Source organism: Grammomys surdaster, unplaced genomic scaffold (assembly GCF_004785775.1).
Source record: "Grammomys surdaster isolate TR1022 unplaced genomic scaffold, NIH_TR_1.0 129, whole genome shotgun sequence".
Taxonomy (NCBI): Eukaryota; Metazoa; Chordata; class Mammalia; order Rodentia; family Muridae; genus Grammomys; species Grammomys surdaster.
The window spans coordinates 17,517,500-17,542,160 of NW_021604587.1; the positions used below are offsets into that span (position 1 = coordinate 17,517,500).

General features: G+C 46.2%; 1 protein-coding gene across 4 annotated transcripts in view; it reads left to right on the forward strand.

Annotated features, from left to right (window-relative positions):
• The window catches only part of Ubox5 (U-box domain containing 5), a 34,739-nt gene extending 18,980 nt beyond the window's left edge, over positions 1–15,759 (forward strand). For 2 of the 4 annotated variants that reach the window (XM_028754452.1, XM_028754444.1), the window contains exons 2-6: positions 3,671–3,835; positions 5,664–5,758; positions 7,252–8,449; positions 10,925–11,083; positions 15,071–15,759. In XM_028754452.1, coding sequence (XP_028610285.1) covers positions 5,705–5,758; positions 7,252–8,449; positions 10,925–11,083; positions 15,071–15,279 — 1,620 coding nt within the window. In that variant the 5' untranslated portion in view covers positions 3,671–3,835; positions 5,664–5,704 and the 3' untranslated portion in view covers positions 15,280–15,759. Of the gene's footprint in view, positions 1–3,670; positions 3,836–5,663; positions 5,759–7,251; positions 8,450–10,924; positions 11,084–15,070 lie in introns of those variants that run through there. The other 2 variants (XM_028754460.1, XM_028754468.1) reach the window with 2 other exon arrangements.
• The last annotated feature ends 8,902 nt before the right edge of the window (positions 15,760–24,661 follow it).

The window sequence follows — 24,661 nt, forward strand, 5'->3', positions numbered from 1 at the left end:
TTGGTGTGGTGGATTGCACTTGTAATCCTAGCACTGAGGAGGCTGAGGAAGGAGGATAGCCATAAAATTGAGGCCTACCTGGGCTATATAGAGGGAGACCTTGTTTAAACCAGTGCAGCACACTGGTTATGACTCAGTAAGTGGTGTTCTTGGGTCTTGTTTTGGTTTTTGGTTTTTGTTATTTTTAGATTGATTTATTTTATGCACATATGTTGCCTGCATATATGTATGTGAATCACATGTGTGTTTGATGCTTGTAGAGGTCAGAAGAAGGTGTTGGGTGCCCTGGAACTGGAATTAAGGATGGTTGTGAACACCATGTGTGTGTGCTTGGAAATCAAACCCAGGTCCTTTGCAAGAGCAATAAATTCTCGCTGGGTGGTGGTGGCACATGCCTTTAGTCCCAGCACTTGGGAGGCAGAGGCAGGTGGATTTCTGAGTTCGAGGCCAGCCTGTTCTACAGAGTGAGTTCCAGGACAGCCAGGGCTACACAGAAACCCTGTCTCGAAAAACCAAAAAAAAAAAAATCTCTAAACTGCTAAGCCAGTGCTTTAGCCCCTTCTCCTTAAAGATTTTTTTTTTTTTATTTTTATGTGTATCAGTGTTAGCACATAGTGTGAGTATGAACCACATGTATGCCTGGTGCCTGAGGCATTGGATACCTTGGAACTGAAATTACAGATGGTTTTGAGCCACTTGGTATGGCTGCTGGGAATCAAATCACGATTCTCTAAAAGAAAGAATCAGTGTTTTTAACCACTGAGCCATCATCTTTCTAGCCACCGCACCCCGTTTGTTTAAGACAGAGTCTTACTATGTAATCCTGACTATCCTAGAACTGCCTTTGTCCACTGAGCATCATTTTTTCCTTTTTTTTTTCCATTTCTTCCAAAGAGGGATTTTCTGATGAGAATAAATAAGGATAGATGGTCTGTTACAGAATTCTGAAAGTTCTAGCTAATACAGTAAAACAAGAGACAATAGGAATTATCATTTCAGAAGACTTACTATTACTGATGTAAAATCCAAGAAAGCTAGCCCAACATCTATTAAAATCAATGAGTTCAAGTCTAAAGTCAGTAGTATATTGCCTGATATGCGTGAAGTTCAGCTAACACCACCAAAAAAAAAAAAAAATCCAAAAATAAACAAACATTGCATATAAAGGCCTTGAAGTGTGCATTTAACTGTTTGTAGGATAACTGGCTCAAAAACTCATGGAAGTCAGCATGATGGTACATGCCTTTAACTCCACACTAGGGAGGTGGAGACTGAAGGATCAGGAATTCAAGGCTAGCCTTGGCTATGTAGTAAGTTCAAGGCTAGCCTAGGGTTTTTGCCAGCCTGCTTTAAATAACAACAAAAATTAATGTAGTAAGAAAATCTAATTTATTATTAATTGAAATCTTTAAAAACATATAGATTCCATTTTAAAATATAAACTGAAATAAGACTAAGGGAAAAGAAGACAGAAATCTACTCAACATGTGCATCTCAGGACTGCTGTGGCAGCACCGTGTATAATCCCAGCATGGGGAAAGAGGAGTCAGGAGGATCAGGAGTCAGGTATACCTTCACTGCATCTTGTGGCCGACTACGAGAGTAGGAGATGATTTACTATTGAACTATGCTTTACCCATCCTATTTGAAAATGATTTCACAGCAACTTTATGACATAAATATTTTCGACAAAGATAAATTTAAGTGCTAGACTACAGATTTTATTACTGCTTGCTCTTTTTTTCTTGTCTCTTTCCTTTCTTTCTTCTTCCTTCCTTCCTTCCTTCCTTCCTTCCTTCCTTTCTTTCTTTCTTTCTTTCTTTCTTTCTTTCTTTCTTTCTTTCTTTCTTTTTTTCTGTCTGTCTTTCTGTCTTTCTGTCTTTTCTTTCTGTTTTTTGAGGCATGATCTCTCTACATAGCCCTTGCTATCTTGGAACTCAGAGATCTGCCTGAGTCTGCCTTTAGTTCTCAGATTAAAGGCCTGAGCCACTACCTACCACATGTGATTTATTCCTGCTATACAGCAGCTGAAGGAGAAGATTCTGATTGTACCTTAATGACATCAAGTTGCTTAGGAGAAACACTTATTTTAATATTGAGAACAAAGGAAAAATTTCTCATTGGTCTCAAAAAGAACATACCAGGTAGAGTAGAGTATGATCATTTTAACAACTTAAGAAAACTGCCTCCCACCTTACAAACTGATTTCTACAGAACAGTTAGATACATTCATATGTACTGTGTGGCAAGGAGCATGGTCATGACAGTGGCTAGATAGGCCAGGACACTGTCCAGAGAGTCAGCTTGAGAAAGATTCATCTTAGAAAAGTTGTGGTTGTTAGCTAATGTGTTGTACCACCTTGTGTCCTACTGTGCTGGTTAATTTTTGGTCAACTTCACACAAGCTAGAATAATCTGAAAGAGAGGAGACCCTTACTTGGAAAAAAATTGGGGGCTGGAGAAATGGCTCAGATAGGAGTACCCACTGCTCTTCCAGAGAACTCACCATATGGCAGGTTGTAACCATCTATAACTCCAGTCTCAGGGGTTTTGACATGTCTTTTGGCTTTCATAGGCACCAGACATGTTTGTGGTACATAGTTATGCATGCATACATACATACATACATAATTATACATATAGGCAAAACAAAAACAATCTCTAGCCAGCTGTGGTAGTGCACAGCTTTAATCCCAGCACTGAGGAGGCAAAGGCAGGTGGATCTCTGTGAGTTCTAGACTAGCCCAGTCTACACAGTGAGTTCCAGAACAGCCAGAGCTTCATAGAGAGACCTTGTTTCAAACAAAAACAAAAAAGCCAGCCAGGTTGGCTGGTAGGCAAGTCTGTGGGTCATTTTCTTGGCTGATAATTATGTGGGAGGGTATATAGCCCACGGTGAGCAATACCAGCCCTGGGCAGGTGGTCTTAGAAAATATAAAAACTGTAAGCAGAGTAAGCCATAAAGAGAAAGCTAGGAAGCTGCATTATGCCATGGTCTCTGCTTTGGTTCCTGCCTCCAGGTTGCTGCTTAGTTTCTGCCCTGATTTCTCACAGTGATGGACTGTAATGTGGAAGTTAGGTCAAATAAACTCTTTTCTCCAGCAACAAGACACACACTAATGAAGTGTCCTAGTCACTGGTTTGTTTCGGGGGTGGGCTTCATCTATGGTCATCATGGCAGGGATCATGGTGGCAGGCAGGCATGGTGCTGGGGAAGGAGCTGAGAGCTCATATCTGATGTTCAAGTTACAGTTAGAGAAGTAGAGACAGATAGACTGGGCCTAGCTTTTGAAACCTGCTACAGTAACACTGTTTCCAAGGCCACACCTCTTAATCTTTCTTAAACAGTTCCAATAACTGGGGACCAACCATTCAATGAATGAGCCTTTGGGAGCCATTCTCATTCAAACCACTATATATAGCAACTAAATTATATTTTCTAAATTTTGTAGTTCTAGGAATTGAATCTAGAGTTTTACAAATACTAGTCAATCTCTCTACTACTGAACTATATTTCCAGCCTTATTTTGTATTTTTTAAAGTTATTTGTGGTGCTTTGGATTGAACCCAGAGCCTCATGCATGCTAGCTAGGCAAATAAATGCTCTGCCACTGAGTTATACCCACAGCCCTAAAATTGTATTAATGTATTCCACTTGTTTTTGCTACAGGTGAGGATCCTATCTAAACTTCTGAGAAAGCTGTTGGATATGGGATATGATCTGCTGCAGTCCCTAAAGATGCCATATCAAAGGCAAAAGATGACACTGAGGCTGTCAATGAACATAGTTTAATGCAGATGAACTGAAAAGTCTCTATGTATTCCTTCCAACTCAGTAAGTGCTTGGAGAAAGGTAGTCTCTGTCTGGCTGTCCTAGGTGCCTATGCGTCAGTAATGTACTCACTCACTGAGTTGGCCACCATTGATCAAGTTAGAGCAGCTTTATGAGCTGAGTGAGACTTTTGACTAGAAGGCTCTTACACAGATCTAAAAAGGCAGTGACAATGGGCAGGGCCCATTAAGGTTTCCCTTGAGACTCAATCTAATGTAGGTTGGAAAGGGTAACCAAGAGTCCCATGGTTCAGGGGCTGGGGATGTAGCTCATTTGGTAGAGTGCTTGCCCAACATGTAGGAGATCCTTGATTTAATCTTCATTATCGCAGAGTGCAGTGGCAAGTACCTCTTGGAAAGTAGAGATACCTTGTCTCAAAACATAAAACAAACAAAAAAAGGCTTCCACATTTCTGTAACATACACTAGCTTTAAATTGTATGTGTATGGTTTTCTTGCCTGCATGGTATGGCTTCGTACCACGTGCATGCTTGGTGCCCGAAGAGGCCAGAAGAAGGCATCAGATTGAATGGACTGAGTTGCAGCTGATTGTAAGCCATCATGTGGGTACCAGAAATGGAACCCAGGTCTTCTGGAAGAACAACCAGTGCTTTTAACTTCTGAACCTTCTCTTAGAAGCCACCCTAGGATAGACGAGGTGGCACTTGTCATCAAAGCCTGATAACCTGAAGTCTCCCCTTAGGATTCCCATAGTAGAATGAGAGAACCAGCTCCTGCCAAGTTTTCCTGTCTTTCCCTCCCATACTGTGGCATATGTGAGCCATGCATGTACACACACAGTAAATAAATAAATGTAATTTTACAATAGTTCTTTAAAAGACAGAATCTAGTGACCTAAGTTAAATGCCTAGAACCCTGTAAAGGTAAAAGGAGAAAACGGCTGTCTTGAATTGTCCTCCAACCTTCACATGCCCCTCACACACACATCATATGCATGCATACACAACAATAACCAATAAAGTTAGAAAAGGGGAGTCGGGTATACTTACAGAAACGGTCATATATGCCATGCTCATAAGGATTTCATGCAATGAGGGTGCCATGATAATACTCTCAGTCGCTGCATAGATTCTATAAACCAAGAAAAATATCACAGCTAGCCTTCTCAGAAATACTTTTGACTCTTCCAGGTGTTTTGTTTAAGAAGGAAACAGCTACACTGACAGGGTTAAGAGTACCTAGCACTGCTGTGATTGTTCTCTGACCCTGTCCACTCAGACAGCACCCCACACTTATTTTATTGTGCTCTGTTGCTTGTATACTGTCTCTTTCCTGTGGGCAAACACTGTAGAATGGTTTTGCCATCAGCTAGAAGCCTGGCAGCCTTTGCCAACCTGTAGAACTTATTTTAGAAATTGACCTTCTCAAGTCTGGAGACATGGCTCAGCAGTTAAAGGCACCTGGATTTAGTTCTCAGTACTTACATGGTGGCTGGCAACCTTCTATGACTCCAATCCCAGGATACCTGAAGCTTCTCCTGACCTTTTTGGATTCTTGCACACCCGTCTGGTGCACAAACATACACTCAGGCAAGCGTGCGCACACGGGTGTGTGCACACGGGCACACACACACACATTTTAAAAAATGAGTTTTGGGTTTTTTGTTTGTTTGTTAAAAATTTTGCCTTCTTAACTTTTTAGTGAGTAATTTTCCCAGCATCAGTAGGACAGGGAGAGATGGTATAGACCGGAAGAATGTACCAGAAGTTCTGCATCTGCCTATTTGTTCCTCTCTTAGATTTAATTCCTGAAAGTTTAAAACTGAATTTTAATATGTCTGGCTAATATTAAGTTTCACTTTTTTAAAAAAGGCTGTTTCTGATGCTTGGAAGCTATCCTTTCATCCACAAAGATGGTAATAAATCTTTGCCTCCCACAGTTCAGACCAAGAATTCACTGCAACAAGGTAAGCCAAACAAATGCATACACATATAATATGTTTTTTAGATTTTCCCCATTTCCTGGGTTAGATCCCACCAGGCAGCTTTTGGATAAGTATTGGACAGTTCCCAAGAATCACAGAGCACTGTCACTCTGTCACTCGGTTCTGAAGTCCATTTAGCTGTGCCCTTTTGCCCTTTCCTCTCAGCCAAGCAATGTCACCTGTGCCTGCCCAGTCATTGCACAGCAGAACGAATCACTCAGGAGCATGCTTCCTCCCTCTCCCGCCTCCCCTTCCCCTTTCCTGTTGGTTTTTGTTGTTTTGTTGTTGGTTTGTTTTTGTTTTGTTTTTAAGATTCATTTGCTTTCTCCAGGTGTTGTGGTGTATACCTTTAATCTTAGCAGGAGGGAGGTGGAGAGGCAGGAGAATCTCTGTGAATTCAAGGCCAGCCCAGGTGCTGGGGACTGAACCTGGGCCCTCTCTGAAAGAACAGTGAGTGCTCTTAACCACTAGACAGTCCTCCAGACCTGGTTTTTGGTTTTTGGTTTTGTTTATGACAGAGTCTCAATGCTGATCTGCAGAGCCCAGGCTGACCTGTAGATCACTGTGTAACCAGGATGACTTTGAACTGGGCCTTCCTCACTCTCCCCGATGTGGAGACTTAAAGGCGTGACCCATCACACAGGATCATGTACTGTAATTTTTGGTTTGTTTTTGCTTGTTTGAGTCAAGGATTTCATGTAACTTTGGCTGCTCTCTGATTTGCTATGTAACATGAGATGATTTTGAGCTTCGTACTGGGTTTTATGCCTTTAATCTCATAATCCCAGCACTAGGGAGGCAGAGGCAGGCAGATCTCTTGAGTTTTTCTGGCCAGCCCAGGCTACATAATGAGTTCCAGGACAGCCAGGACTACACAGAAACACCTTGTCTCAAAAACCAAAAATAAAATTTAAAAAAAATTAAAAAAAGAAAGAAGGTAAAGAAAAGAAAAAGATCTTGAATTTCTGGTCCTTCTGCTTTATCAAGTTCTGGGATATGATGCGCCATGATGCCTTGCTTTTTAATTTTTTATAATGACTCATGCTTGGGGATATTTCCCTTCAGTCTTTGACATGATAATGAATGCCTCCAAAAACTTGAGATAATCCAGTTTAACAAATAAAATTTAAAAATTAAGAATTTAAAGTTTTGTTTTGTTTTTTAAATCAAGTTTTGCAGGGCTGAACAGATGGCTCAGTAGTTAAGAGTGCTGACCGTTCTTCTAGAGGACCCAGATGCAATCTTTCGTACCCACATGGAGACAAACAACCGTCTGAGATTTCAGTTTCAGGGCATCTGATGCCCTTTTCTGGCCTCTATTGGTACTGCATGCATGTAGTGCACAAACTTTCAAGCAGGGGAAATACCAATATACATAAAATAAATATTAAAAAAGTATTTTTGTAAGTGACAAGTTTTGAAATCCAGTTGTCTTCATTTGGATCAGTGTGTCTCCTGTTTGTCATTACACCTAGGTGTCAGCTGATGGTTATGAAGTAGAAAATCTCATCTCTGAAGACCTCATAAAGAGAAGCCATGGCTTTAGAACAGAGTATTTCATTAGACCTCCAGTCTATGTGACAGTTTCCTTTCCCTTTAATGTGGAAATCTGTAGGGTTAACATAGATCTCACAGCTGGGGGATGTCAGAGTGTCACTGGCCTGGAATTATATACATCTGCTTTATCTAGCAGAGCCTCTCAGGATGCACAGGACTGCTGGACTACAGGGCCAATGGACACATCTGTCCCAGACAAGGAGGCCTTCACCTTGGTAGGCAAAGTCTTACTGAAAAACCAGAACCATGTGGTGTTCAACCACAGGGGCTTCAAGGCTAGACCACCTTTTAGCCCAATGGAAGTCACACTCCTCTCTCCTGCTGTTGTAGCCCAGGAACTCTGGAATAAAGGGGCTCTTTCTCTTAGCCATGTGGCCCACCTCAAGATCGGCATCACCCATGTGACAGGGAGTGGCATCCCTTGCATCAAGCGTTTAGAGGTGTGGGGTCAGCCAGCCAGGACCTGCTCTCAGGAGGTGATAAATAGTGTCTTGTTGACAACCTCAGAAAGCCTGCCTCAGGACTTGGGTCTGCACACTCCAGCCTTGCCCATGGAGAGTGACTATGACCCTGGGGGTCAATCTGAGGGCCAGCAGTCTCCCTGTACCTTACAGGACATGTCTGAGGTGGTTCGTGATGTGCCAGAGGAGTTCCTGGATCCTATCACCCTGGAGATCATGCCATGCCCCATGCTGCTGCCTTCAGGCAAGGTCATTGACCAGAGCACTCTGGAGAAGTGTAACCTCAGTGAAGCTGCCTGGGGCCGGGTGCCCAGTGACCCTTTCACAGGGCTAGCCTTTACTCCACAGTCCCAGCCCCTACCTCATCCTGCCCTGAAGGCCCGGATCGACCGTTTCCTACTCCAGCACTCTATTTCAGGCTGCCACCTGCTTGGGAGAGCACAGACTCCATCAGCAATGGTCCCTTCTGTCATTACCCTGCCCTCAAGGAAAAGGAAGACGGAGCCGGCTGAGCACAGCTCACACTACAGCCTTGGCATGGATGCATCTTCCTTTGCCACAAGCCCTTTACTCTCACCCGCTACCTCAGAGCCGACTGCCAAGAAGATGAAAGCCGCCAATGAGCTGGGCCTGACAGACATGGACTGTTCAGCAGGTAACTCACTCTTTTGTGGTCAGGGCCGTCATCCCTGCCCTTCCTGCTGACATGATGCCACGGTCCTTGACCTTATGCTTTACTAGGTTAGATTTAGGAGGCTGGGGACCATGCCTCTTCCTTCTCATTTTTGTAGGGAGTCTCAGTTTTTTGGTTTTTGTTTTTTAAGATTTATTCATTTATGTATTTTATGAGAGTTTTGTCTTGCACACCTACACATCAGAAGAGGGCATCAGGTCCCATTATATATACTTGTGAGCTGCCATGTGGGTGCTGGGAAGTGAATCCAGGACCTCTGGAAGAACAGCCAGTGCTCTAAACCTTTGAGCCTTCTCTTCAGCCCTAAGGCATCTCAGTTTTGTCTTTGGCCCATAGATAACCTGGAAGCCCCAAAGGATTTTGTGTGTTCTCTTATTATTCTGAGATATCTTTTTTTCTTTCAATTTTATTTGTTTGTTTAGAAAGAAGGCTTCACTTTGTAGCCCAGGCTAAAGCTTACTATGTAGTTCTGACTAATGTTGAACTGTGTTGAGTCTCCTGTCAAGACCCCCCCATACCTGACTGTTCCTGAGTTCTGTCACTGTGTTTTGTGATCAATTGTCTTATTGGTAAACTTGCCTGCTTTGTGTTTTCTGGAAAGAGCAATGCTTTTTCCTGCCTTGAATCCTCCATTCAGACCTGCTGGGAGGAGAAGCAATAGATTCCTTAAAGCAGACCATGTCTTCTTTTTTGGAACCTTCTATATGTCATGTGTTTGGATGCCTTTGGGGTGCTATGTCTTGTCTTCCCAGAGGAGATGGGAGGAAGTGCATTGTGGTTCCCCTTGCCTCCCTTATCCATGAGGCAACACACAAGAAAGTGGAAAAGTGTGAGGTCGGAGGCCTGCCTCTCAGGAAGAGAACATGGTTGGTAAATGTGAGAGTGAGTTGTACTGTTGCTGAGTATGAGATGTCAGCGGCGTGTCTTCCTGCCTCCTCCTGCTGATGTCACAGGGATTCCTGGGATTGCATCCCAGCCACCACCTGAACAGAGCAGCCTTGGCCTGCTTTGGAAATGTCTGGCAAACCATGTAACTTTTTAAGACTGACAAGACAAGACTTTTGTTTGTTTGTTTGTTTGGTTGGTTGGTTGGTTGGTTTTGGCTTTGAGGCAGGGTTTCTGTTTGTAACTCTGGCTGTCCTAGAACTTGTTCTGTTGACTGGGCTTGCTTCAGACTTGGAGATCCACCTGCCTCCTGTGTGCTGGATTAAGATGTGCAGCACTGCTGCTACCCTCTAAGAGTTTTAAAGATAACTTTGTTGTTGTTGTTGTTGTTGTTGTTGTTGTTGTTTGAGGTAGGGTCTTAGGCAACCCAGGCTAGCCTGGAATTCTGTATTACTAGGATGCCTTTGAACTCCTGATCCTCCTACCTCTACGTCCCAAGTACTAGGATCACAGTCGTGTACCACCAGAGTGAGTCAAACACACACTCCTCCTCTCATCATCCTTCTGGTTGCCAGGTGGATCCCTTACACGTTTTTCTTAATTACTTTCCACTTTTTAGAAGGTTTCATACATTTCATTATTACTAGTATTATTATCATTGTTATTGAGTGTGTTAGTTATTCTCTTCCTCTATGGATTCTGGGGATTAAACTTGGGTTGTCAGGACTACGTGACCAGCAAGCTCAAGGTGTCTGCCTTTTCCTACCTCCTCAGCACCAGGGTTCCAGGTGTGTTCTCCTGCACCTGGGGTTGTGCACAGATTCTGGGAAATGGACTCAGGTCTGCATGCTTTTCCTGAAAGTACTTTACTCACAGCCAGTTCCCTAGCACTTGAGCCTTTTCATTTATTTATTTATTTTAAATCAGAAAAGTATGGTAGCAAATGCCTGTAATTCCAGCATTTGAATCTAAGAGGTAGAGGCTGAAGAATTAACATGAGTTTGAGGCCATCTTGAGCTACATAGTGATAACCTTATCTCAATAAACCAAGAGGAAAACAGGAGGGAAGTCAGCTGAGGCAGAGGGTAGAGTACGATGGGCCGTCCAGAGCTGGTATCTGCTTGTTTCATCGTTTCCTTGGCCACCAGGGAGGCCTTGTGAGCTGTGACACAGGGCCTTTGGGGACAGCTGAGCGAGTGGTAGAGACTGACTGTCTAGAAGGCACAAGTTCCAAGCTATATCCCCAGAACCACAAAATAAATGAGGGAAGGAAGGAGGTAGGTGCAGTCCTGCTTGAAGCCTCAAGATGGCTCTGTCCTGTACAACACTTTTGAGGAGCTGCGTGAGAAGCCCAGAGTTTCCCGGAATCAAAGATGGGAAGGAGTTGTCAGGGCTCCCAGGACATGACTCCCTTGTTGTGCCATTACCATTCTGAGGACGTTATACTAAGTGCCTGAACTTGAAAGGGTCATTTTCTGCCTCCAAGGGCTTGTGGCAATTTCTCTTTTGCTGAGTTTTCCTGGATATTATGGTGTGCGCATCTCTCAACAGGTCCAGTGTCCCATGAGCAGAAGCTGTCGCAAAGTCTGGAAATTGCCCTGACTTCCACCCTTGGCTCCATGCCTTCCTTCACTGCTCGGCTCACCAAGGGGCAGCTCCAGCTGGGCACAAGAGGGAGCAGTGCTTGCAGGAGGCCAGCCACCAGCTCCGGTAATCTTCAGGGGCTCTAGCGTCTGCCTGTGCTGAATGCTGGACCTAGTCCTTCAGGCCTGCACAGCCCACTCTCTTACTGCAATCCCCACTCTCTCTTGTCTTCTCCAGAAGGAGATGAAGGGCTGCCTGGGACTCATCAAGGGCAAGCCCTTTAGTTAGCCCTGTCATTCTGTGCACCAGAGCCTGGCTACCTTTGCTATAGGTTTTTGTTTTGATTATCTTGACATGGGATCTTTGCTGACCTTAAATTTTCTAGTTCCCAAGTGCTGGGGTTACAGCTGAGGCTCACCACACCAGGCTACAGTGGATGGCATAGTCCTCTCCTGGGACACGGATGCTCCTTTTCTGTTTCCTGACCTTCCTCCCATCTGATATCTGGTATTTTATGTACATGTGAAGAAAGGTTGCAGTCTCAGATTTCATCTTCTGCCTTCCTTGGGAATATTTTTATCATTGTATAGAAAAGCACAGCAGTAATTACTGAGACACACCCTTCCCCTTCCCCCAAAATAACCTCGGATTATACTCTATGTCAGATACAAAGTGAGGAACTTACTGGGTTTCTTTTCCTCTGTTTTCATTTGTTTTATTTTATGTGTATGAATGTTTTAGCTGTGTGTATGTCTGTGTACCATGTCCGTGCCTAGTAGAGTTCTAAAGAAAGGTCAGGTATCCTGAAACTGGAGTTACAAGTACTTGTGAGTTACCATGTTGGTGTTGGGAACCAAACCTAGGTCCTTTGCTAGAACAGCCAGTGATCTTTAATCACTAAGCCATCATCTCTCCAGTTGTATGTCCCTCTCCACACCCTTTTTAAACAGAGGACACGGTGGAGCCTGGTGAGGCTGATGGGCAGGCCCTTGACTCCCCCTGATGATGCAAAGGCTGTTCCTCCTGTTGTCATCTGGATCTCCATTTCACTACTGCCACTCTGATTATTTCTTCCTATATCCAAAAACATGTCTCTCAAAGTGCCCAGTGGAATGAGGTTTGTGGCTGCTTGTCCACTAGCATCCAGGGATGTGATTGGCCAGCCTTTCCTGCCTTTAGCCATTTCTTTTCACTTTCCATTGTGAGACTGTCTCCCATTGAGAGCCCTCATCTAATACTGCCCTTTCAGCTCCTGCTTCTCCTGCTTCTCCTCCCTGACAGCTGCTGGGACCCCTGTCATTGACATCTCCAGCACCTACTCTAACTCCGAACTGTGCTGCCTGCCTTCCAAAGCTCTCCTCCCCAGCACTCCCTCAGCCCATGTTGATAAAGAGCCTTGTAGCTACTTGTCAAACCTTCAACATGGGAGTAGTCAGTTTGTCCTTCAGTGTCCTCTCTCTGACAACATTATCAGGTCCTTTTTGCACACATGTGGAGGTCAAAAGACAACTTTAAGAAGTTGGCTCTCCCCCCACTGTGGACTCCAGGGCTGGAACTCAGGATGTCAGGCTGAGCCATCTCTTCATTCTCTTTTGCACTTTTCTTTGCTGTGATTCTGAAAGACACCCTGGTGGCAGCTCTGCAGCCTTCCCCCAGCCCGTGTTGTGCTCCTGTTAGCTCTTTGCTAACTCCATAGCTGCTTTGCCCACCATCCCCATGGTCCACGGCCTCGGTGTCCTTATGGAGTCAGAGTCTTTTACAATTATAGATCACAGGGTTCCACATAATTCACATGGCATTAGTCAGAGCCCGCTGTCCCGTATCTTCTTTCCTCTTGATCATACCAGCATTTCTGCATATGTATGTATGTATGTATGTATGTATGTATTTATTTTGCTTTAATGATCTTTGTTTTCTGTCTCGGAAGTTGTTCAAGGCTTTAGATCTCTGAGAGCTATTAATGGGGTTTCCTGTTGGTGCTAAAGGCAGTTGGAGCCCTTTGTGTATTTCTGTGTAGCTTTAGCTGTGCTTGGCCTATCTCTGGAGACCAGGCTGGCCTCAAACTCACAAAGATCACCTTGCTTCTACTTCCCAAGTGCTAGGATTAAAGGCACACACCACCACTGCTCAGACCATGTATACTTCTGTGCTGTGCGAGGTATGTGTTAGGACAGGGGAAGTACTTCAGATGATAGAGTGCTTGCCCACCGTGTACAAAACCCTAAGCCAGTGTCCCAGCACTTAACCTAGACTTGATACTTTGTGTCTGTAGGCCCAGCACTTGGTACAGGCGTTAAAATTAGCCTGAAATACTTACGCTCAGTCTCAAAGAGAGAGAGACAGACAGATAGACAGAAACAGGTCTATTCCTGCAGTCCTAGCACTGATGGAGACCCTTCTATTTACAGATGACCCTGCTCCCCCCGTGCAGTCTCTATGCTGAATGCTTCTGAGGTCTTCGGTACCATGAGAACTCATTTTTTTTTTTAATCAGCCTTTTTTTTTTTTTTTGAGATAGAGTTTTACTTAGTTAGGATTTTAATGTTTTTTTTTTTTTAAAGATTTATTTATGTATGTGACTACACTGTAACTGTCTTCAGACACACCAGAAGAGAGCGTCAGATCTCATTACAGATGGTTGTGAGCCACCATGTGGTTACTGGGAATTGAACTCAGGACCTCTGGAAGAACAGATGGTGCTCTTAACCACTGAACCATCTCTCCAGCCCTAGGATGAGGGTCTTAAAGCCCACATCCACAGTGACACACAGGCACACTTCCTAATAGTGCCACTCCCTGGGCCAAGCATATTCAAACCATCACAGGGTCTCACTATGGACCCTAGGTTGGCTTCAGATTTGCAGTGTTTCTTCTGCCTCAGCCTCCCATGTGCTAGGATGATAGATATGCCCTATCTTACTATGTAGTTCTGGATGGTATGTTATTTGCTATGTAGTCCTTGAACTTAAAGGCAATCCTCCTACTTCAGCCTACCCCCCTCCATTCCCAGAGAATCCTTGGAGACTTGTAGACTGACTTGTAGCCTGATGTATGCAGGGGCAGACAGGAGACCCTGTGTCAAGTCTGAAGGGCAGGACCAATAACTGAGGTTGTCCTTTGACTTCCACACCCCAGCCAAGGCATACATATACAAGGACTCACAAAGATTTAAGAGATCAGAGTGGGCTGGAGAGGTGGTTCAGTAGTTAAGAGTACTTGTTCTTACAGAGAACCTGGATTCAATTCCCAACATCTGAATGATGGCTCACAACCATCTGTACATCCGGTTCCAGGAGATCTGATACCCCTCCTGCCTTCTGTGGGCACCAGACACACACATAGTACAATGGCATATATGCAGACAAAACACTCATACACATAAAACCAAATATTTTTTAAAGAAAGCAAGACTGGAGTTAAGAATTTCCAAGCCAGGAATAGTAGCTTGCAGCTGTAGTCTAAGCCCACAGGGGCTGAGGCAGGAGGATCCCAAGCTCAGGACCAACTTGGAAAAAAGACAAAAACAAGGAATTTTTGCAAAGTGATGTAACTTGGGGCCTCCCAAGTCACTGAAGAGTGAGCTTTGAAAACAGGCCAGGCTGGCCTCTGTATTTCCTAGAGTTGAGGAGAAAGAACAGCTTTTTCAAACTAAACTCACTAGGAAGGAAGAGCCACAGGAGCTGCCCTCACTTAGAGACCTCAGGGGAATCCTGTAGTGGGGGTGCCTGCTCAAGGCCAGAGCAGTTCGAGGGATCGAGGGGTTAGAGACAGCCACTAAGAGATTGAAGCTGCCCCTCTGGTGATCCCTGCACCCCGATGGCTCTGACTGTCCTGGTAGCTGGCCCACATTCTGCTTTTTGCTTACCTGACAGCTTCTCTTGGCAGGGTAAGCTTGTACCTTGTGCTAGCTTTGGCACTTTGTTTGGGAGACCAGGGGACAGGCCTGGTCCTTTTGTACACTGCATTCAGAAACCAGTTGTTAAACATTCATACGCAGCACCAAGATAAAGATGGCAGGTAGATGGGAGGCGTGCTTTGTTCCAGCTTCCAGGAGCAAAGCATGCACTGAGGAACAACTTCACCTAACCCTGCCTCACTTTCCTCATTCACTAGAGCACCCAAGGAGTGTTTCTGGCCCAGAATGTGCCTCCTGCAAACGAGCATTTTCTTCCTACTCCACAAGTGAGCCTGTGTACCAGCTGCCCTGTGGCCACCTTCTGTGCCGACCCTGCCTGAGTGAGAAGCAACGTTCCCAGCCCATGATCTGCACAGCCTGCCAGCAGCCAGTCACCAGCCAGGATGTGCTGCGGGTCCATTTTTGAGAGACGATCCTCAACTGGAGAAGCCCCATTTTGGGGGAGACCTGAAGGTGGAGGAAGCAAGAACAGAATCCCAGTGCCTCTGTTCTCTCCTGGGCTGGAATACCTCATGGTGTGTTATGGGGACTGGGTAGGGACATCCCACTCCTGCTTAGGCAACAACAGGATAATAAAGCCATAGGGCTGGGCTGGGAAGACATCACTATTCTTCCTGCCCCACCTTGCCACTCCCCAACCCGAGCCAGCCCCAACTGTTCAGGAGCATCCCCTGATGCCCCCATGTTATCTGCATACAGCCTTGTAGTGGAGCTTTGTGGGGGTGGGGCTCAACAGACTGTGACGTGGGGCCTCACACAGCTTTCTCTGCCTCAGGGTCACTCAGAAGTGGACCATGGTAGGGGCTGTTAAGCACATGAGTTATCCATGTGTACCCCCACCCCTGCAGACACTGGCAGCCTTAATAAAGTGACAGTTGACGTTCAATGAGGATTCCTCGTGGCACACAGAACAGGACAGCCATATGCAATTTCTTGCACCGGGTAGGCAGGGGTTCAGATCTATCCAGCGTGGGTGTCGGTGCCAGGGGAAAGCGAGTAGCTCCTCTCAGGCCTGGAGCCAGAGTTGCTCCTGGAGCCACTCTCTGAGGGAGAGGGTTCCTCTTCCGTATGTAGCCCACTGCAGGAGAAAACTTGTTTATAGGAAGCATTTTTAACAAATTCCCTGTGTGTGTGTAGGCACATGTGTGCCCTGGTATGTCTGTGGAAATCAGTGCTCCAGGGGTCAGCTCAGTCTTTCCAACTATGTGACTCCCAGAACCTCAGGTCTTCAGCGGTGTGGCGTCTCCTTTACCCTCTGAACCACCTCCTTGCATCCCTAGGCTACATTTGTTTTCCTTTCAAAATTAAACCTTATGGAGTCCCAAAGAAATTGCCTATAGCTCTGTTGGCCCTGTCGAGCTTGCAGCCAGTAGACGACCACCTGTGAAGGACCTCACAGGCCCACCCCCTTCCAGCGTCCCGCTCTGTCTGTGAGATGAATCCCAGCCCCTTGAGCCACTTGTCGTCTCCTCTGGTTGCTCAGGGCTCAATCCCAAGATTTAGGGAATCTGCTTTCAGAGTTCCTAGGATGTGTCCATAGAGGTAGCCAGTAGGGGAATGTCACCTCCTTCCTCCTATACATACCAGTGCCTGTTGGGCTTCAGCCTTCGTATGAAACACTAGGGTCTGCATGGACAGGCCACCCTGCACTCCTGGTGGCTCCTGCATATCCCACTCTATGCCTGAGCCTCCCTTCTGGGTATTGTGTTCTTGGCCATGCAACTACAGAGGGCTTGGTTTGGGGGTCCACACCTCCCCATAACCTATCATGGTCTCTGGAGTGGCCCACTTCCCACTCAGCCTTTACACCTCTATGTGAGTACCGGGAGCCATCCCTGCCCCCCCCCCACCCCCAGAGCCCCCACGCTGCTGCTTCTCTGTAGCTCTACCAGAGGTACCTGGCCTACTCTACTGGAAAACTAGGTCTGGGAGTCCCTGGGGTAGGCTAGAGATACCCTGAGTCCAGGGCGGGGGGGGGGGGTGTAGGGGTGGGGAGCCACTCACACACTGTAAATGTGATTAAATTTTCTCTTAATCTGACCCTGCCCCCATCCCCCATGGAAGTGCTCCTTTTCTTCATCCACTACCAGAAACATTATAATCTGCCCTAGAATACATGAACGAAAGCTGGGTGTGGTGTAAGTTTGTAAATACAAATATCTGAAGGACAGCTGTGAGTTCAAGGTCAGCCTGAGCTACATAGCAAACAACTTGTCTCAAAGACACTGAAATAAAAATATATTTGGCCCCATGGACATTTTATTTCTCAGAGACTGGGCCTGGGGCCAGACACAAAACTGGTGTTAATCTTGCTCAACACCATTGACAAAGAAGATGCAGCTACAACGTTGCCTCCACCTGGCAGCCTTCCAGAGATGACATGTCCTTTGCCTGTTAATAAGGTCATATACTCAATAAAGGCACAAGGCCTAAGACACGTGGCACTGGGGTCTTCTGAGAACAGAAGCCGGGTGGCTTGAGGCTAGAGGTCCACAGTAGCTTCAGGTTCTGGGTCTTCCTTCCCTAAGTTAACAGGTGAGGCCTGGTCAGCTGCCTGATGGGGCCAAGGCTCTGACCCTCAGCCACTCCCTGAGCTGCTGGAAAGGAGGCTCTGTCAGAATTAGTCCTGGAGGTAGAAGAAATAGAAGAACCAGATAGCCAGGAAGAAGACCAGCAGCTGTTCACTGTTCACGGAGAATGCCTGCTCCCTGCCCTGCTCCCTGCAGGCGGTCACCTGGGCCCTACAGTCGCTAGGTCCAGGGACTGAGTAGGATTGCCCAGCCTCACACTCGTTCTTCTTACAGTTCTCCATTTTGAGGCTGTTCTGCTGCTGGGCTCCTTTCCATTCCCCAGGAAACAGGGTCCTCTGACGCTCAAGTTCCCGTAACTAGGTCTCCAGACAAAGAGACCAGCCTCCCACTGCCAGTGGCATTGTGACGCAGACCTGAGTTCCATTGTGATGGCCACTGGGGTGGAGTGGGGTTCCTGTGGGCTGGCCTTCTCCCACAGAGCTCCCTTGTGCATTCTTGAAGGAGGACTTAGCCCACGGCTTCCCCCACTCTACTCCCTACTGAGGCCCACTGCTGTCTCACCTGGCCTCCACGGCCTGGCACGTGCAGCGTCTTCTCTCTGAGTGGAAAGGGAGAGCCAGGTTGGGAACTAGGCAAAGCCGTACTGTTCAAAACAGTCGTCTTTCATTCCTGGGTGATTATATTAAGATAAAAACTGGGAGTCATGGCTCACGCTTGTATTCCCAGCCCTTACGCATTTGAGGCCAGCCTGGGCTACAGAGAGAAGCCTTGTCTCAAAAGGAAGCACATTGGATTCACATTCCTACTGTCACCAGTCATAGAGGCCACTAGACTGGACAGTTGAGCTACAGACCAATTCTACTGTCACAGTTAAGCGTGATCACAATTCGAGGCCAAGATATGAATGCGCTCCATAGAAACCTTTCTCCTAGGAGAGAAGACCCCTAAATAGAGGAGAGGATACAGGATGGCTTGAACCTCTGCTAACCAGTGACCACCAACTGAGACACCACTTGTTGAAGTGACTCTCTTGCCACCCCCCCTCCAACCCCATCTTTGGGATGGAACCCAGGGTCTCTTTCATTCTATGCAAGTGTTCCCCCAACCCCATGAGACATCCTTATAATCTACCCAGAAGAGAGGATTTCCAGGAGGCCACAGAAATAAAGATGAGAGAGGAACAACTTGTCACAGCTGCTAGTATCTTCTAGCAACAAGACAGATGCTACATAGCATCACTCAAAATACTTTGTCTCTTCAAACACTCCTATTTAAAAAAACAAAACAAAACAAAACAAAAAAAACCCTTCTTACTGTGCACCTATGCTGAGAAATCAAACCCCCAGGCCTCAGGCACAGGAGGCAGGTAAGCTCCAAGCACTCAGAGGCAGAGGCAGGTAGATCTCTAGGTTTAAGGCCAGCCTGGTCTACATAGCAAGTTTCAGGACATCCATTTCAGGACTGATAAAGCAACGCTGTTCTTTCCTGAAGAAAGGAAAGGAGGGAGGGTATGGACTCCTCAGAGAGAGACGCTCAAAACCATCTGCAATGGGGTTTGATGCCCTCTTCTGGTGTGTCTGAAGAGAGCATCATGGTGAACTTATATATACAATAGATAGATAGATAGATAGATAGATAGATAGATAGATAGATAGATAGATGATAGCTGAGGTACTTCCCTGGGTTTGATGCCCAACATCACACACATACAGAAGAGAAGGAAGAAGAGGAAGAGGAGGAGGAGGAGTTTACAGAGGGTGATGTCCTTGGCTGTGTGGGACGTGTTTTATGTGAATTATTTAATTAAGACAGTTGAGTGGTCATCTGTAGATCCGGTCTACACTGCCTACACCGCTCTGTGGAAGAACGCTGGCCACTATCTAGAGCAGTGCTTCTCAACCTTCCTAATGCTGTGACCCTTTAACACAGTTCCTTATGTTGTGGGGACCCCAACCATAAAATTATTTTTGTTGCTACTTTATAACTAATTTTGCTACTGTTATGAATTGTAAAGTAAATGTGTTTTCCAATGGTCTTAGGTAAGCTCTGTGAAAGGGTCATTCTACCCCTAAGGGGTCATGATCTACAGGTTGCGAACCACAATCTATGGGAACCTCCACTTGAGTCCCTATCCTCCATGAAGGTATGGAAGTCAATAAACTCTCTGTAGCTTCAGGCTTCGTGAAAGTGGGTCCATCTCCTGGTTCAGTGTGAGTGGAAGGGTGCCCACCATCCAGTCACTGGGGGGAGGATGTTTCAAGGGTCTTAGATTGTGTTGAGGAGTCGTAGGTGTCAGGATTCTGATGAGGCAGGTTTCTCATGTTTCATGGAGACTCCAGGCATGTAATAAAACTGCATCGCTGGAAATGTACATGTGATTTGGTGCCCAGCGAGTCCCATGTGGCTCTGGTGGAATTTGAAGGCACGAGGATCAGAAGGACTGGAGGACAGCAGTCCCAGAAATAATTTATAACTAAGAAGGTTGAAATGGAGTGACTCTCGAAAAGACATGCCAGGCATAGCAGCAACTGCCTTTAGTACCAGCACTCTGAAGGCAGAGGAAGTCAGATCTCTTATCAGAGTTCCAAGCCAGCTTGGTTTACGTAGCAAGTTCTAGGCCAGCTAGGCTTACATAGTTAGACTCTCCAAAAGGGGTTGGGAAAGGACTCGGCAGTTAACTCCAGTTCCAGGAAATCTGATACCGTCTTCTGACCTCTGTGCGTACCAGGATGCATGTGGTGCATATACATATATGCACCCAAAATACTCATACACATAAAATACAAAAATAAAGCCGGGCGTTGGTGGCGCACGCCTTTAATCCCAGCACTTGGGAGGCAGAGGCAGGCGGATTTCTGAGTTCGAGGCCAGCCTGGTCTACAGAGTGAGTTCCAGGACAGCCAGGGCTATACAGAGAAACCCTGTCTCGAAAAAAAAACAAAAAACAAAACAAAAAAAAATACAAAAATAAATCTGAAGAGGGGGAGGGAGGAAGGGCGGAAGTCTGAAGAAATAGCCTAGTGGTTAAGAGAATTCAATACTCTTTCCCAATACCCAAATTCAGCTCCTTACACCCACGTCAAGTGGCTCACAAACACCTCTAACTCTACCTTCTCAATTCAGTGCCTCTTCATGTACCTGGCTTCACAAGACAGGGACACACACGTACACACATACCTAAAAAATAAGGGGTTTTTTTATTCATAAGGTTAAATGCAGAATATCAAATGGGTTAGACAGTAGCTCCAAGCTGGTCTCTACCTCCCAGGGCCCTCCTTGACTCTTGGCACTCTCTCTTTGGGTCCAGGGCCCAGACATTAGCCATGACTCAGCCGATAAAATGCAATCTCATGGCTCATTAATTAGGAAGTCTGTAATTAGCCTGTCTGGGAGCCTCCAGAGAGAGCCCCTTTCACCTGCCTTCCTCCCTCTCACCCAGGGGATGAGCTCAGACAGGGGAGCTTTGCCCCTGAGACCGGAAGAGGGGAACGAGAGCATGAGCAACAGGGGAAATGAGATGCTGATGCACACACGTATGTGTGTGATGTCTCAGAGAGGTCACCGATGACGAGACAACGGAGATGAGCTGAGCTGCCTGTACCTCAAAGTTTCCTCCAAGAAACCCAGAGGGAGACGGGGGATGGCCCGGGCCAGCCACCCCAGCCTCTGCTGGAGGAAGCTGAGCCTGCAACCATTTTGATTTTTGATACAGAGTCTCGTCCTACAGCTCTGGCTGGCCTAAAACTCACTATGTAGACTTCAAATTTAATCAAACCAACAACCATACCAAAAAATAAAAAAAATAAAATCCTGTACAGCCTGACTGGAGAGACGACTCAGCTGAGAGCACTGGCCATCAACTGGAATCAAATCCAGGTCCTCTGGAAGAGTATTCTGGTAACTGCTGGGTGGTTCATCTCTTCAACCCCAGCAATGATTGACGGTTTCTGTTAGATAAAAATCCTCAGGAGGGCAGTCAAAATGGCTCAATTGGCAAATGCTTGCCTGATGACCTGAGTTTGGTTCCCAGAATCCGTGAAGTAGAAGGAAAGAACTGACTCGACAAAGCTGTCTTCTGCACTCACATGGCACACACATGTAATAGTGATGAATAAAAATGAAGATAAATTAAAAAAAAACAATTTTATGAAACTGTTAGCATGTTCAGGCAATGGCTTTGAGAGTAGCCTAACGGTTTCTGAGCATGTCACTCAGTCACTAGGCTCGGTGCTGGTCAGAGGTCAGCTGTGGACCGATGCTAAGCAAGTCATCTTGGCTGTGGACTCAGAATGTTCCAGCTCTCTACATTCACAAAAGCTCTAGCTGCAGTCTTTACTGAGGGCGAGGCATTTTCCTAGGCACTGTTTTGCCACCCACCACTATGGGTTCAGTCACCAGGGCCTCAGAAATAAAGTTGGAGTAAATAAACGTTCTGGTTTAGTCAGCTGTCAGCTGCGGGGTTTGGGACAGGGGAATGGTTGTTTTTGTTTTCCAGTCAAGGTCTCAGTCTATGACCCTGGTTGGTCTGGAACTTGCTCTATAGACCAGGTCTGTTTACAGCAGTCCACCTACTTCTCTGTCGTTAGTGCTGGGATTAAAGACTTAAGCCACCCTGCCTTATTACTTTGTATTCTTGGGCATGTGACTCAATTCCTGTCCCTTGGTTTTCGAAGAACAGCGAGAAAATACTTCCTCTAGGCGGTTTATGTGAATTAGGCAAAAAGACTACCAAATGCTCTGAAACCTATGTGTGAAGCCACTAATCCACGGACTTGGTAGGTCGAGACAGGAGGCTGTGTGCTCATATGTCCACATGTGCACGCAGACATAGACACACAGATGCACAGACACACGTACGTGCATACGCGCATGCACACGCACACAGACACACATACACTGGTGCACACATACACACACACACACGCACACACAGAGGCACCGACACACTCATGGCTAGATGAGGCTTCAGTCCTTTGTAAAGCTACGTTTCCTTTGAGTTTGTGCCCTCCCACTCTTCCCAAGGACTGGAGTCCCCACAAGTGGGCGGATGGTGCACCATCTTTTTCAGTGACCTCCTCTTTGCAGTCACCAGCTGAAGGTGCAGGAGGACTCTAGCGGCCGTGGGACCTGCAAGGCTCTGTACAGCCTCACCCCTCAGTGATGTGCTGAGTGATGGCAGGCCCGCCGTTTCATGCGACCTTGGCTGTTGGGGCACAGTGTGCCTCTTCGGGGCCAGCCTAACCCTGCATGCCAGCCAAACTGCATAATTTCTGCTCGACCTTGAAGGCTTTTTTTTGTCTTTCTTTGTGAGTAACTTGTCACCCAGCAGTGTTAACTTGCCTCTTCGCTTGATGCCTCTGTGGGAAGATGGAGAGGGCTGGTTTCTCCCACATCCCCGCAAACAGGTTTGTCATACCTCTCGGGTGGGAGTCTTGTCCCTGTCAAGTACAGCAGCCACCAGACCCAGAACTGTGAATCTACCCAGCTTGTCCCTCTACAACAAAAGAACAAAAACAAAAAGAAAGTTGGTTTGTTTGGGTTTTTTTGTTTTTTTTTTTTGTTTTTTTTTTGTTTTGTTTTGTTTTGGAAGACAGAGTTTCTCTATGTAGCCCTGGCTATCCTGGATCTATCCTGTAGACCAGGCTATCCTCAAACTCAGAGAACTGCCTGCCTCTGTCTCCTGAGTACTGGCATTGAAGATGTGTGCCACCACCGCCAGGCTAGGATTTCAAAGATTTAGTAATTTTTATTTTATGTGTATGAGTGTTTTATTTGTATGTATATCTGTACATGACAGTCATGCCTGACGTTTACATAGGCCGGAAGAGGATACCAGATCCCCTGGAACTGAAGTTACAGACAGCTGTGAGCTATCACGGGGTTACCGGCGAGTCTGAGTGCTGTTCTTGAGTAGCAAGTGCTTTTAACCACTTAGGTGTCTCTCCAGCCCCCACTTATAAGATTTAAAAATAGAACAAGGTTTGTCGCAGGTGACAAGGTCACAGGTGACAAACCTTGTTTCTTTAGTTCCAGAACTCTGGAAGTAGAGACAGGTGGATCTCTATGAAGTCCAGGCGAGCCTGGTCTACACAGAGTATTCCATGATGGCTCGAGGAAGACTCTGTCTTTAAAAGAGACAAGAGCCAGATAGTGGTGACGCACGCCTTTAATCCCAGTACTCTGGAAGCAGAGGCAGGTGGATGTCTTTGACCAGCCTGGTCTACAAAGTGAGCTCCAGGATAGCCAGGGCTACACAGAGAAACCCTGTCTCAAAAAACAAACAAACAAACAAGACAAGACAAAAAAAAAAAAAAAAAGCTGCCCTAATCTAGAACACCTCACCTGATTCTCAGAAGATCTCAGTGAAACTGGTCGAGGTAGCACAAGGCTGTGACCCCAGCAGGGGGTCAGGTGGGGAGACAAAGGAATGGAGTCAGACTCAGCTAGAGAGCAAGTTCATGGCTACACTGGGCTGTGTACACTGAGTCAAACACACCTGCAATGAGGTAGGAGTTGGGGTTAGCACATTGAGTAAGTAACATCGAGTAAGAAACAAGTGTGACTTGTCCAATGTCCTGTCAGGCTAAGGCTAGTTCCAGGGCTCCCTCCCTCTCTTCATTCTTTCTATAACCGAAAAGTCCACTGCTTGGCAAAAGCTCCCAGGAGTATACTAAACACAAATGCTGGCGTTCTTCTTGTCTTAGGGCTTTTATCCTAGAAGGAATACAAACACACATACACAAGCACCCCGCAGAAAGGAGGGTAGGGTGGAAGGGTGAGGGAGAGAGGAACCCCAGGCTAAGGGGGGTACTAACCAGCTCTGTACCCCATCAACACAGACCCAAGTTAGAAAGGAGCAGAAGGAGTGGGGGCTGGGAGACAGCTAACAACTGGTCCAGTGGTTAAGCCTGCAGGCTGCTGTTGCAGTGGATCAATTCTGTGCCCAGCACCCATTTCAGTGACTCACAGCCTATAACTCCAGCTCCAAGGACTCTGCTGTCCTCTTCTGTACTCTGAGAGCTCCTGTACTCACAGGGACACACAGACATATACACATAGCTAAAAATATTTTTTTAAGTGAGAGATGCTCGGGGCTGGAGAGATGGCTCAGCGGTTAAGAGCACTGACTGCTCTTCCAGAGGTCCTGAGTTCAAATCCCAGCAACCACATGGTGGCTCACAACCATCCGTAATGAGATTCGATGCCCTCTTCTGGTGTGTCTGAAGACAGCTACAGTGTACTCATAAATAAAATAAA